The 15775-nt window shown below is 40.2% G+C and overlaps 1 protein-coding gene across 1 annotated transcript in view; it reads left to right on the top strand.

Moving 5' to 3' along the window:
• syde2 (synapse defective 1, Rho GTPase, homolog 2 (C. elegans)) overlaps positions 1–4899 on the top strand; it is a 45697-nt gene extending 40798 nt beyond the window's left edge. The window contains exon 9 of the mRNA XM_054789489.1: positions 973–4899. Coding sequence (XP_054645464.1) covers positions 973–1664 — 692 coding nt within the window. The 3' untranslated portion in view covers positions 1665–4899. The remainder of the gene's footprint in view (positions 1–972) is intronic.
• The last annotated feature ends 10876 nt before the right edge of the window (positions 4900–15775 follow it).

Here is a 15775-nt window from a genome sequence, read left to right as displayed (position 1 = left end):
GTTTTGGGTCACGTACTGTAAGCACACAGTCACATTCATACCTGCATTTAAAAAAAACAACTAATGTTACCATTGATGTGTCTTTCCCTCGTTGAGTACCATAGTTACCTCCACCAAGTGGGAGGTGGGCGGCTGTGCAGAATGTTGCGATAATAAGTTGTAGTAGTCTGGGACCATAATGGCATGACCGTAGAGCTGGGGTCTCAATCTCAAGATCACGGGCCAAACTATCGTCAAGTATCGGGGCCACATAAATCCTGAGGTGGGCACTCAGACAACACTGAACGCACAGTGAGCTTGTAACACAGGGAAATGACAGCACGACATGGACACACATAGGACACCTGCTACTACTATGGTGAATAATAACAACTACATTAACTGTAAACGTGTAAATTTAGCAACTTTTTACAAAACAAGTGCTGCAAGACATGCTGGGAAGCCGGAAGCACTCCCAGCAACGCTACAAATGATCATATTTTTATACGTTTTCTGAATACCTGAAACCCTTTTTTTGTGGAATACTTGGTGCGGTCCAGCCTCACCCAGACGACCTCCAGCAGCCCCCCTGCGAAGTTGAGTTTGAGACCCCTGCAGTTGAGTGACTTTTGAGGCCGTACTTTGCCATCATTAAAAACTGTCGTAGCGTACTGTGCGACAGGTGCATATTAGATGTTGGCTGTATTGCAGATGGGTGCTAACAATGCTTTGAAACCTTGCGTTCATAAACCGTACTCACTGGCCACTTCATTAGGAACAGCTGCACACATCAGAGCCAATGCGTATCAATGCATGCTGACAATGTGAGATGAGGTCTTTTGTGTCAATCAAAACTTTATTATCTTTGTAAAGGCGGGATTTTTCATCCAGGTCTGTAGGATGTAATCCTGATGAAAAGGCCAGTGACGTACAAAAAGGGGGGGATGATTGGCGTTTTCCATCTGACTGATTAAGCCTGTTTTATCTCTTCAGTTGTGGACCCTCATGATCAGTCCTCCTCCACGGTAGCCTCATCGCTTCCAGCTTCTGACTCGCTCACCGCCCCTCCTCTACGGCGGCGAAAAGAGCGCCCTCAGGTGTTAAATCTCACAGAAGCGGAGATGGCTGGCGTTTTGCGTCCAAAACCTGGACGCCTGGACAGCCCGAGCAACCGCTACGCGGGCGACTGGAGTGACTGCGGCGAGAGCTACTTCCCCTCTGAGTTGCCACTTCCTTCCAGCAAAGAGGAGGCCGACTATGACGACGTGCCCTCGGAGGACACCGAAGCGGAACAGCCTGAGGATGCAGAGGAGGCTACTCTGCAGGAGGTTACCAACCCTTTGCCTGGTCCTGCTGATGAGGAGCAAACTCTGAGCCATCATACGGTGCAGGAGGAAGAACAGCCAGAGCAGCAGGAGGAAGAGAAGCAGGAAGAGAGCAACGGTTCAGGCAACAAGCAACTGTCGGAGAAGGAGGAGGAGGAAGAAAAGGAAAGCATGTGCGAGCACATCTTGCCTCCACGGCTGGCCAAGGAGCACACGTACCAGGCTTACATGAAGATCCAGGACATCAGCCCCGTGCTGAGCAATAGGGTGAACCTGAGAGACCTTCAGGAGAGCATCGACACCCTCATAGGGAACCTGGAGAGAGAACTCAACAAGAACAAGATCAACGTCGGATACTGACTTGCAGCACAGACACCCTCACCGAACTCTGCTTCTAAAATGAACAAAAAAACGGGACAAATCCGAACTTAACGGGGCACTTCTTTCCCACAGACATTCCTTTGGTTTCTTTTTACTTTCACCGGCACGTTGTCTTACTTTGTGTTGTCGTTTAGCTCGAGTTTCATGTTTCATGTTGTTTTCTTCTTATTAGAAGAACCCACTGACCCCCTCAGGGGTTTAAAAGGTGCCTTAATTGTGTGAAGGTGGTCCACCATATAGAAAACCCACCCTGAGACATCCTGCATCCCCTCTCAATGCTAACGTTTGCAGACTCCCGTGCTTTTCCACTGCATGATAAATAATAATGAGTGAATGACCAAAATACAAACATAATAAGAACAGACATCCACTTTTTTCAAAATGTATTACTTTCAAACTGTACTTTCACAGATACTTTTTTTTTTTTCCTGGCAGGCTTTTGAAGCAACATTTGTCATGGAGCACTTCCACATCTTTTCAGCGGTAGGAAAGAATTTCAGACGCATTAGAACTTTCAATTAAGTATTGCTTTCCAACAAAAATAGGCAATTGGGTTGTGAAAGAAATATGTGCTGAGAAAACAAATCATCAGAAAAGAAAGCCCTGCTTCATCATTTTTAGCCGCGGAAGAAACGCTTTCAAGGCCATTATTAGTGAGCAGCCCTGCCTGTGTGTTCCCGATGTTCCATGGGAAAAACTCAATATTTGCCTCAGTTTCTAGCTTGAAAGCTTGCTGTTTAAGTGGGGGGGGGTCCAGTCATTTCATATTGCACTTTCCTACATTTAGGGTGTCAAAAACATCAAATTAAGAAAAAACACAAGTCAGAACGTCATCGTTTGGTATACGAAATGTGAACATCATTCCCCAAATTGGGTAATGTCCCTCATACTGTTTTGCGATTATTCATTCCCTTTCAGGCTTTTACAATTACATCTAAATGTGTACAACATGAATGCACTTAAAAAGCAGGCGTTTGTCATTGTAGTTCAGTCACTCGGCGTGTGAACTGAGTGGAGAGACTAACAGCAGTATGAGCAGCAGTAGTTTGCCCTTTTAACGCTAATTCCAAATATGGATATCCTGTAGAATCAGCACCTCCAAGTCTGAGTCCATGGTTCTCGCTCGGAAAAGGGTGGCGTGCCATCTCCTCCCCTCCCACTCAATTTACAGGTCCATCTACGTCCCTACGCTCACCTATGGTCATGAGCTCTGGGTAGTGACCGAGAGGACAAGATCGCGGGTACAAGCGGCCAAAATGTTTTTTTCCCTCGGGTGGCTGGGCTCTCCCTTAGAAGCACTGTCATCCGGGAGAAACTCGGAGTAGAACCGCTGAGAGGAGCCAGATGAGGTGATTCGGGCATCTGGTTAGGGTGCCTCCCTGGCGAGGTGTTTGTGCACGTCCAACCGGTCGTAGGCCTCAGGGAAGACCCCGGACACATTGGAGAGACCATGTCTCTCAACTGGCCTGGGAACGCCTCGGGATCCGCAGGAAGTAGCTGGACGAAGTAGCCGGGGGTAAACGGTACAATTGTTTTTTTAAAAAAAAAATATTTAAAGTACATGGACAATAGTTTTGCAGGTGGTCCTCAGGTTAAGTCGAGTTTTCGTGTACATCGGAAGTTGTACCTAAATTACTATAAATTCCGGACTATTGAGCGCACCTGAATATAAGCCGCACCTACCAAAAAAGAAAAAAAATGTACATACATAAGCCGCACTTGTCTATAAACAGCAGGTAACCACGTAACATGACAGAAAACTTCCACAGAAAGACACACTATAAACCTTGCAATCATACACGTGAGACACTTTTTTCATCAGAGTTCGACAACTGCTGCAGTCCAAACAGAAGCTTCCTACCTTCTTAAAATATTGTCTCAGGCTAGTCTGGAATGAAAACCTCCTTTTCTCCTCCCAGGTCTCCTTGTAACAGCACACAGAATCCACGACCCCTCTAGTATTCATTAGCATTCAATGATTGTCACGACAGTCAATACCAATGTTGGCGGGCATTTCTACTCTGAGCTTTTTATGATGTTCGTTTTCACTTCCATAGTGATGGCTGTCCTTTAAGCGTTAAAAAAAAAAAAAAAAAAAACTATTCTGGAAAGTACGTTGATTCATTATTTATTCACTCGAATTACTCCCAATTTCACATGACGTAGTTGTGTATTTTTGTGGCACAGTTGCTACTTTGCTACCCTGCATGACTCCAGTGTTGGTTCCCCCGTAGTAACAATTATCTCACACGGTTCCTCCTGCTTCTGGAAGAATGCCGCTAAATGGGAAACTGCTGACTTAGCTGCCAAAATCAACAACGGATGTTTTCAGCAATCCAGGGATCAATTCCGAATAGACAGTATTTAACCTCTATGATTATGTATATATTAATATAAATGTATTGGGAGTTGATTGTTTTGACAGCTTGTGTTCCCGTGGCGTATTTAAATACTTCTGATGACCTTGTAGTGTTGACTTGTAGGAATAGTCGCATTTCTTCCCTTCAAGCTACCTGTACACATCCTCATTTGCTGAACTCACGGTACAACGTAAGCTGTAAAATTGATGATCATATCAGACATTATGTTGTTATTTTTGTTATACTGTGTACATAGTTGACCTTTTTCCTGTCTCTGGCGGACTAAGCTGTGTTCAGAATTTTACGTGTTGTGATATTTTTTTTTTTTTTTTTTTTTTTAAAGGTACTGGACGTCGCACGGTCAACAGCTTTATTGACACAAATAAGGCTGTTTCTCATCTCGGTATTTATGTGTAAAAAGATGATCTTGTAAAGTCACCACGTTCCCACAGTAGAGAGATGAATGCTTTGCTTCAGTGTTTTTCCAGAGGACCAGTTTATATTTAGTTTCACAAACAGAATACTGATTTATGAACTGATACTATGACCGATATTAACGTCGTTTGTCGTAAAACGTACTGCATCTCACTGAATTTGAATACGCATTCACCAGCTCTTTTCACAGAAGGTGAGACATTCGCATTCAAATGTAATTGCATGCTATGATTTTATTACAGTTGTCAGCAGTGTTCCAAAAGTGTAACACAAGTTCTGCATGGGCAAATACACAACGGGATGTTTTTAGCATGTCCTCTGGAGAAAATAAAAGCAGCATTTAAAGCAAAAAATAAAAGACAATATTACTTTGTATGGATCCTGAGTGATGTATGATCATAATAAAGTATATTATTTTACCTTCGAGTGTCACCTGTGTTTTTTGTTCCCTGTTCCTTCCTAAATGGTTCTTTTTTTGTCATATTTGGGTTTGTGAGTACTACCTGTGGTCACCTGTGTTTTAATGCATTCCATTTCATCTTTGTTCGTTTCTGTTCCCGGCCTTTACTTGCGCATTTCCACCTCCCATGGTGAGTTTTATGTTCGCCTTAGCTGGACCCTCCTAGCCTTCTTCGTTGATATTCTTTGTCTTTTGGTGTGTCGTCCCACCATGTCTTGCATCCCGGGGTATTGCAACGAATGTGACATGTTTTTCTCCTCTCTCTCGCCACTAGTTGGGCATTATCGCTCAGCCTTGTGTGCGGAGATTAACAGGTCTTGGAATTACCCCTTGTTGAATTCGGGAATCTCCCCAAAACTATCTTCTACCTTCAGGGATATTCCCAGGTTGCAGCTGTATTGAACCATCCTGTGAAATTCGCTGTGGGAATGTCGCACTTTCAGGGACAAATGTAGATGTTCACATATGCCTGACAGACACACAAACGTATACGTGCACATTTAGAGTAACAGATGCACAGTAGATGGACTTATAAATGGCTTATTATGTCTACTATAATGGATAATACAAGTGTAAAGGTGACTATGGGGTGTTTGGCTCTGAACCAATTAAACTGAACCAGTAAACAAAAAACATTGAGGATAAAGACAGTATATAAAAACTGGTGTCAAAATGTTAACTGTATTGCACAATTTATAAGTCATTTCTGTATATACTGTCATTTCCGGTGTAAAAGGCCGCTACTTTTTTCTTAAACTTTGAACCCTGCGGCTTATACAGCGGCGCAGTTAATCCAGAACTACTACTAACTGTTTTCAATATTGTGTCGCTCGTGAGTCAGTGAGCCGTCAGGAGCCAATCACAAGCTATGAGTGCACTCACAACGAGCTTGTCAACCCACTGGAAATCGCAGGAGGTCAATATATGTAACATGACAATATAACAGTCTGACTCACGGTGTCATCCTACAAAGAACACTAAACTCATCACACAGCAACTCAACACTCAAAATGAATACCGGATAAATATACAAACATGTACCAATATGAGTTGGACAAAAACAGCCCTTTTAAAGTTTTCCCATAATGCATTGCATCAGAGCAACGCATTCATTGGGGCGCTGCAATGACATCAGCCTCCCTCTGGGCTCCTCTGGTGGACAGAGGCAGTATTGCAGCGCCACCCATCCATTTTCGATGCTGCTTGTCCTCCAATGAAATGCTTTGTTCAGGCGAAATGCATTATGGGAAAACTTTCAAATGTTTCCTTTTGCATTTTAAACTCGTATTTTACATACCTTTTGATTGTTAAGTTGCTGTGTGATGAGTTTAGTGTTCCTTGTAAAATTACATCGTGAGGCAGACTGTTATATTGAGTCTTGACCTCCTGCAATTTCCGATTTTTTTTCATAGCTCATGATTGGCTCTTGTTAAAGTAGAGCTGCCTGGTCCTCACGGACTTGCCATTTTATGACGCAGACTATAGTCCAGTGCGGCTTATGTACAGTAGGTACAAATCTTTTTCATTTAAATTTAGTGGGTGCGGCTTATACAGCAGAATTGATGGTAAATTGTATATTTCTATTAATATACCAGTAATACTGTATATTGAATTACCATGAATAGAGATGAAGATATGATAGGATTAAATAAGCTCTGCTACTTCCTACTCCTTTTTGGACATGACAATTTCGGTTGGAATAAACATCTCCAGACTTTTACAGTTGACTGACAACGTCTCTCTCGTCAGTCCCAGAAAGAGCAAAGAGTGAAACTCCATCTGAGGATGAAGAGCGAGGAAGACATAATAACAGCCTTGTTTGCATAGTCCGAGTCTCCATTTGATATCAGTTGCCTGTCAGAGGGCACTGGATGGAACTTTGGTGGATTTCTAATTTGGGAGAGGGAGAGAGAGAGGGGGGCGATATGGTCTCTTTAGGTAAACATCCTTGAAAGCCACCTGCATGTGAAACCAGATCTTCTCCTTCTCTTCCTCACGTCTCTGTTCTCTTAATCTCTGCTGACCTTTGAGGCGCTATCATAGCTGCGAGTCAACCGCACAAACACACGGCCTTTGTTTGAGACTTTCACCACCGCATACGGTCTTTACAGTAACGTCCTAATAAGGAGCATCAAACTGTTGGTGGGTGATGAAATATGGAACCTGAAGGTCGTGATGGTGTTAGTACTAGTAGATGTCTCCTAATGCTAACTGAAACATGGCACGCACCAGCCCATCATTCTCCATCTACCACGTTATGATTACAGTACAGCGATAGGCTGTGTCTCAATTGGAATCATTTCCTCAGTATGCTTCAACTTACTTAACTTCTCTCCTTTTTAATTGTGAATTGTAACCACTGGAGTTAGTCCCTCCCCTTCTGCCACGTAGCCAAGATGGCAATTATTGAGGGTGGTAAGGGCGTGTTGAGTCACAGTACGTTGCATTTTGCCGTACTTCTCGGTATGGAAGCACTTATGCACTCAAAATTTATGAAGTCTAAGTACGGAAGTGCGCAAATTGAGACACAGCTTTTGTGGGTTCACAATAAAAGCCCTTCATTGTCATACACTGCCTTTTTCCTGTCAAAGCGCACATTGTTCATTGCATAAATGACCATTTGCCACATTTTTCGTACAATATTGCGTGTAACAAACTAGTCCAGGGTGTCCAAAGTGTGGCCCGGGGGCCATTCGCTGCCCGCGGCACATTCTAAAAATGGAATTTAACAAGAAAGCAAACTAATAACAAGAAGAATAAAGTCAAAATATAAAGAGGAAAAAGTGGGAAACTAACAAAAAAGTAATTTCACAAGAATAATGTAATATTATGAAGAAAAATATTATGAAAAACAAAACAAAAAATAAAGTTGTAATTTTTGGAAAGTTAGGTTGGGGGCAAATTTATAATATTGCAAGAATAAAGTCAAAATATGAAGATAAAAAAAAAAATTAACAAAAAATTGAAATACTAAATTATTCAAGTATTTAAAAAAGTATAAGTAAAATGTATTCAAGTATTAAAAATATTAAAAGAAAAAAGTCGTATTCTGACAAGACAAAACTCACAATTTTACGAGAATAAACTGGCAACATTAAGAAGAAAAATTATGTAATTTTTTGTAGCATGAAGTTGAAATATTAAAGATTTTTTTGTTTTAAGATGTAATATGAGAAACAAACAAAACAAAGGATAATGTTGTCAAATTTGTTTGGAAAATTAGGTTGGGGAAAACGTTCTATTATTACGAGAATGAAGTCAAAACATTCTGGAAATAATGTCATAACTAAGGGAAAAAAATTGCAAGAGAAAAGTAGAAATAATTGTAACATTAAAAAAAAAACAGCATAAATGGAAAACGAAAATAAAGTCAAAATATTAAAAAGAAAAAGTCATAATCGAATGACAAAAAAAAGTTGCAATTTTAGGAGAATAAACTCTTCACATTATGAGGAAAAATAATGGCATTTTAGCAGCATTTCACCTAAACCACTAACCTGAAATGCAGGAGGGTATTTTTAGTGAAATATATATACAGGTACAGTATATTATATAACTTCTTAGCGTATCTGCATGGGTTGGCTCACAAAATATCAAAGCGGCCCCTGCATCCTTTCATTTTACAGTAAGTGGCCTTTGGTGGAAAATGCTTGGACACCCTTGAACTGCTCCGTTAGCCCTGTACTGTATCGCTCAGCAAACTCAGGGCCCAACCAAAGCCCTCTACGCTGGAACGAGGCCAAAAAAAAGTTGTGAGTGCCAGCAAAATGACAAAGAAGGTGAGAAACACGGTTGGATTCCATCTCGCCCAGATGTATGCGAAGTCTGCATCAACAGTAAGTTCTATCCATTGTTTTCTGTATGTAAAACCATAACTATTTCAATGACATTTAGTTTTTGTTCATATTTTTGTGTGTCTGGAACGGATTAAATGGATTGACATCATTTCCTGTAGCAAAAACTACCTTGGGTTTCAGACTTTTCAGGGGGTTTTTATGACCCTTTGGAACGGATTCATGACGAAAACTGAGGTACCAATGTATTTGGATTATATTTGGAAAAAAAAGAATACATTACATGCATATTTTGCATATGACCTAAGGACCTAGTAAAAACTGGAAAAAAATGATAACAGTTTGATGTGCCCTGCGACTGGCTGGCGACCAGTAACCCACCTGTCGCCCGAAGTCAGCTGGGATAGGCTCCAGCATACCCCTGCGACCCTAATGAGGAGAAGCGGCATAGAAAATGGATGGATGGATGGATGTTAACAGTTTTTCACATATACATTCTATAGGATGAAGAAAAATTGACTTGCAGAAACAAATGGAAACGCTGCAAAATGGGTGTCATGCCGTTACATTACTGTAGTTATTAGTAGTTCACTTTCTTGTAGCTGAGAAACACTGTAGAAACAAATTACTATTACACTATTAGTCCCATTCATCACTATACTGTACATCAATGTTAGAATTCATTTCCAGGGCTAATTTTTCCACCTTTGTGCACAAACGGGGACACGATGATGGCGTAATGTGCACAAACTATAGAAACAGTCATGCGGACTGCCTTTATGTCACATGCTTGACGTGTGGTCGCTTTGATGTTGTCACAGAAAAAAAAAAAAGCTTCTTCATGCAGGACACTGCATGACATCCTGCTTGCCGCAAAAAGTAATCGGACACTGTGCACTGTGCGCGCACCATAAATTGAACTCTTGTGAGCGTTATTTCCGTTTCTGTATTGCGTTTTCAAAACACCTTCCACATGTTAACAACATTGCTTTTATGTGAAGGGCCCCTACGACTACGAGAAGCTCAGCTTAGGTCATTTTCTCCAAAGTATACGACTCATTCAGCTCATATAAACATGGGAGCTAAGTCCCATTAATTGCGGGGAGCCTCTATTCAGTGACCCTGCAGAAATTCCATGCATGCAGTGTCCTTCAAAAGGAGGGCTATTAAAGACATTTTATAAAGATGAAAAAGCTCTCTGGTGTGTTTTTGAGGGTCTTTTGTTCCGCACCATCCAACCTGCTGTACTTGGCAGCTCTTCTGAGGGCTTCAGCATATATCTCTTGACGCACTGCAGACAGATCTGCCTGTTGTGGGCCGCCACCACGATGAGAGCGGGTGAAGATGAGCAGGGAGTAAGGAGGTGAAAGTGAAGAACAGAGGGAGCGAGAACACAGAGGAGCGGCGCCTCAGATCCTCACACGCTCCTTCCACCTCCACCTCCATTGGCCTGTCACTCAGGACCGTTTCATTTTTAATAAGGCTAATCCCTCACAGGAGTAAGCTGCCCGTCACCCCTCCCTGTCCTGCAAGAGAGCAATCTCCTTTTCAGTGTGAGGGAAGGATGAGGGTTTGCTCCGCTTGGAAGAAGAGAAAAATGTGAAAGGTGACACTAAAAAGAGGCCGCGTCAGGAGATGTGGGCCCCTCATGTTTGATACATTTACAGGTGGCTTCTTTCTTTCTTTTTTTTTTTTTTCCCCAAAACAGCCACTCACCCCTCAAGCAGTCTTTAACATAAGAATCCTGTCGAATGTTCATCATCACCTCACAGCAGTGACGCCTACTGTACTTCACCTGCTCCCCCCTGTGCTGGCGTGAGGCTCACCTTTTAGTTTGCTTAACCATGACTGTGCAAACATTTTCTGCAAAAATACACAAAAAACACATTTTCTTTTTTTCCCTTTCATTTAGTTTTATTATACCTGCTCAGGTCACTTATTTTTTACACTTGTTTACATTGAGAATGCGACTTAAAGCATTGCCTGTAAAGTTGATGAATGTTTTATCATGGACGCAGTTTTCCGTGGACCAAATTATTGCAATTATATGAAGAAAAAACATGAAATTGATCATTTATGTACATAAAAAAATACAGTCTGCTCTCTGGCCACAACATTAGGTAAACTTGACTATAGAAAACCTGTTTACGACCTTCTAAATATGTTTTTTAACATTATTAGAGCCCTCCAGACATGAACTAACACCCCTATAGTCACTTTTACTTTTATACAGTAGACATAATAAGTGTAAATAAGCCATTTAAGACATAAATAAGACTCATGCTTGTGTGTGTTGTGATAAATGTGTTCCCAAGGGACCAGCTCGAGTGGCACTCAACTTGCCGTGGGTTATGGTCACAACAGTAGCCCGAGTTTTTATTAGGGATTTTTATTAGGGATTATTGTGCCTGTTGTGAGGTAATTCAAACCTGCAATAAAAGCCTGTTGTTTCGGCAATGGTGCTTGTGTGTCTCACAGAACATTACAGTAACATTACTGACACCTGGTGACCAGTGTAGAATATTACATCAACAATGCTTCCTTTGAATGACTTATATTTTTATTTTAGTTCCTTGAAGATGCTTAATTCAGGCAAAAGATACAAAACAACTTTTCCTGTGTAACGTAATATAATTATGTTTATGGAAAACATGTTTTACAGTATATTTCTGTGAATACATACAGTCACGGAAAAAATGATTAGACCACCCTAGTTTCTTCAGTTTCTTGCTCATTTTAATGCCTGATACAACTAAAGGTACCTTACTTTGGACGAATATAAAAATGACAACAAAAACAGCTCATAAGAGCTCAATTTTTTGGCAACAATGCTATAAAAACTCAAGTGATTTTGGTTCTTATGAAGAAAACCATGGAAGTTGCTAGATATCAGCTCTTAAATTCAACTCTTATGAGCTATATTTGTTATCATCATCATATTTGTCCAAACAAATGTACCTTTAGTTGTACCAGGCATTAAAATGGATCAATAACCTAAAGAAACAAAGGTGTTCCAATAATTTTTTCCATGACTGTATAGAGAATTGCTAGTGTACTGCATGAAACTACACAAAGTAAAACAGTTGAACGTTAGTATACATAGAAGACATGTTTTACCTGTTCATACTGGTGACGGATCTCCATCACTCTTTGGCACTTTGTACAATTGTTTCATTCGCGTTTCATTTTTCTTGAGCACTCTTGTCAATTGTTGCAATATATTGCCAAATATATTGTTGTCATCTGTGAAAGCGCTTTGAATTTCTCTCAACCTTATTTCATTGTTTGCGATCACCATTGCACAAATGGCTTCCTCTTGCTGCCCTCTTCCACCTCTGCGAGGTTGTCTTTCAATCCTATGCGGTGCAGAGTAAAATGACAGTAATGTACAGTCAACAACAGATACTGTATGAAATGTTGGATTACTGTCCAATAGCAAACATACCTGTTCTCCCTATGAAACGTTTGAATGATTGAATTCACGGTGGTTCTTCCAGCATTTGGTCGCACCCTCCGACCACCCCTCTTCCACAATGCTGACCTTCCATTTATGTGTCGACAATTGTACAAATGGGAGACATCATGACCTGCGTGGTTCATGTATGCTTGCCAAGTGAGGGTTCAAGGGATTTGTATCCTTGAGTGACTGTGAACAAGTGGCTTGTCATCGGTTACGTCTAAATACTTCACACACCTCCTCGGGTGACAGCTGAAATTCACCTGACAGGAATTATTCAATTTCCAGCAAAAAAGTATAACATTTGCTTGACGGGATTTGATAACGAGTTCAACAATTTTGTATGTAACGACTAACGCAATGAAATGAAGACTGTTGGGAACGACTATTCAGCATCCACAAGTATAGTTCAATGATAATGTTAAAAAACAGCAGAGAATTGTATGAACTGATGCATGTCCAAAAGCATTTACAATTTGATCAGAGCAAGGAGAAATTGCTATTCTGATTTGACACAAATGACTAAATGTGGTGGAGGTTGAACTAATAGTTATGAATACTTTCATTCTGATCTGAGAAAAGCACCAAAGCGACTGAGAAAAACTGTAATAGGCCGTACTACGTACTACTAACTGCATGAATTATGAACTTTTGAAAAAACGCTCACATGTAAAGCTTATAGTATATACCCAGTTTATAATACTGCAAATTATAACAAAAAAAACAGGCCAATTCCCCTATTTTTACTGTAGACGTTTGGGCTTGACCTCAAATGATGACTATGAGATCAGAGAACAACTTTTGAGCTTTTATTTCCAGGTATTTACATCTGGATCAGATGCCCAACTTAGAAGATAGCGCCTTCTACTTGAAAACTAGGAAGGAAAGAAGGACGGACGGACAGACAGAGAGATAAATAGATAGATGCCTACGCTCAGTTTCAGATCAGGTAGAATAGGTTTTGCCTGTGCAGACTGCATTTAGAGGTGAAAACAACATGAAAACCAGACAGCTGTCTATTGATGAGAAACAAACAATTGTGAATCTGAGAGAAGATGGGAAATGAATCAGAACCATTGCACAAACACTGTGTCATAAACAGTATAAACCTTTGGAATGTCCTGAAGTGGAAAGAAACCACGGGTGTACTCAGTAAGAGATGTGGAACAGGTACACCAAGGAAACGATCAGCAGTGGATGACATAAATATTGTGAGAGATGTAAAGAAAGACCTTAAAACAACTGTTGGTGACATCAGAAAGAACTTGCAGAGGGCAGGAGTGACGGTATCAATGTCTACCGTTCAGAGAAGACTTCATGAACAAAAGTCCGTTGAATGCAAAGCACTCATTAGTAAGAGAATAGGAAGGCCAGGCTGGAATTTGCCAAAGATGAGCCTCAACAATTTTGAGACTAACATTTTATGGACTGATGATTTTTAGTGATAATAAAATAATATTATTATTATTTATTGACTTATTTACAATACTTTTATTTAGACTTCAGGGTATTTATGTCGTACTGTGGTATTTATTTGTAATTTGTTAACCACAAAAATTGGGTGACAAATTATCTTACAAATTGCAGACAAAGGTAAAAAAAAAAAGCCATTCAATTTCTTTTGTAAGCGGATTCAAATCGCTGATGGAGGAGGGCACCACCTTGGGTAGAGCCAGCTTTGGTGTGCATCTTATCTTGTGGCCAGAAAGGGAAAGATGGTGTAGGTAGATGCCTGGAAGTGTATATTTTGTATGTGTTTGGACTGTTTCTGTGTCTTTGCTTAGCCCACTTAAGTGGTTAGAGGTTTTGTATTTACTGTAAGCAGACGACATTCTCAGCAAGAGGAATTCTCTAAAGTTCCCTCAAGGCCCCCAAAACGGAATTCCAACCCTTCACACTATGGATTTACAGTATGTGTGAATTTTCTTGAACAAAAGCCATATTTCCTGTGCATGAAAGCATTATTTTCAGTTTCCAATTAGTTTCTTTTTGTCACAGATGCTTTTTAAAAAAATAATAATAATAAAATCTGTTGATATCAATACTTTATCAGTTGTTATCATTGAATTGTTTTGGGAAGTGTTTTAGCCAGAAAGTGTAACTGTGACTCCAAGATGCATAGCAGCAGGGAGTAATTTCAACAAAAGCCAGATATCATGAGTTGACTGACATTTCAAATCGATATAAATGTTTTGAAATAGAACCATAACTGCTAAATGTTTCCAGATCAGTAGAAAAACGAATTTATTTAACCTCATCTACCTACACCATCTCTCCCTTTATAATAAACGAACATGGAAGGTTATGGAGGTCCTAAAAGTGCCCTCTAACTTTCAATTGTGTAGCAGTGGTTTGATGATTGGTTATCTTTTGCAACATTTCGCTCATCAGCGTTCCCTGAGTTTTTATCTTAGCTAACTTGAAATATTGAACATAATTATTTGTGGTTAATTAATTGGAATGACGAGAATGCGACCGCTCTTTGCAAATTCTTAATAATAAGTGACACAATCCATAATAGAAATAAATAAACACAAAGACTCAAAAGGATCCAAAACTTAACCCACACGTGCACACCCACAATTACATTTGTGTGCGTATTAAAAACGTGTCATCGTTAACGTGATCGCTGTGCAGCAAGCTTGCACAATATATATAATCACAACACCTTAAAATAAGACTGGAAATATTCCACAAAGTCATAGAAACTGCAGTAATATAGCAGAATACAGTGTATCATTTAATGAATGTGATCGGCTGCCATGCAAGTAATTTAGGACAGCAGCAACCTTGTGCACAACAAAAAATCTTAACGACTGAAAATAAGACTGGAAATATTCCACCAATTCATAGAAAGAGCAGTAATTATATCAGAATACAATGTAACATTTAATTAATGTGATAATTAATTCATGACAGTTGCAGCCTTGCACAAACTAACAAAATATATAATCAAAACAATACTATAATAATACTGGAAATATTCAACAGTCTCTCGCCTGAAGTCAGCTGGGATAGGCTCTAGCATACCCCCGCGACCATAATTAGGATAAGCGGCATAGAAAACGCATGGATGGATGGATATTCCACAGTCATACAAATTGCAGTTATGCAGCAGAATAGAATGTATCATTGAATTAAAGTGATTGCCCCTCTTACAAGTAATTAAGCACAGCAACAATCCGGCACAAAATAATCACAAAGACTGCAAATAAAACTGGAAATATTCCACAAAGTCATACAAATCGCAGAAATATAGCAGAATAGAATGTGTCACTTAATTTATGTGATCGTCCTCCCTGCAAGTAATGACAGCTGCAATCTTGTGCAAAATAAAAACATTGTAATGACTCCAAATAAGATTGGAAAAAGTCCACAAAGTCATAGAAATTGCAGTCATACAGCGGTATAGTGTCCCAGGTTTGCCCCGGGGCATTCTCCCGGCTGGGCATGCCCGGAACACTTCACCAGGGTGGCGTCCTAGATGGCTGAGCTCCTCACCCTATATCTTAAGGTGAGTCCAGCCACCCAACAGAGGAAACAATCTTGTTCTTTCGGTCACAACTCAAAGCTCCTATAGGTGA

The sequence above is a fragment of the Dunckerocampus dactyliophorus genome, chromosome 10, assembly GCF_027744805.1.
Source record: "Dunckerocampus dactyliophorus isolate RoL2022-P2 chromosome 10, RoL_Ddac_1.1, whole genome shotgun sequence".
Classification (NCBI taxonomy): Eukaryota; Metazoa; Chordata; class Actinopteri; order Syngnathiformes; family Syngnathidae; genus Dunckerocampus; species Dunckerocampus dactyliophorus.
The sequence above is the reverse complement of the archived record's forward strand: the minus strand, read 5'-3'. Positions and strand labels throughout refer to the sequence as shown.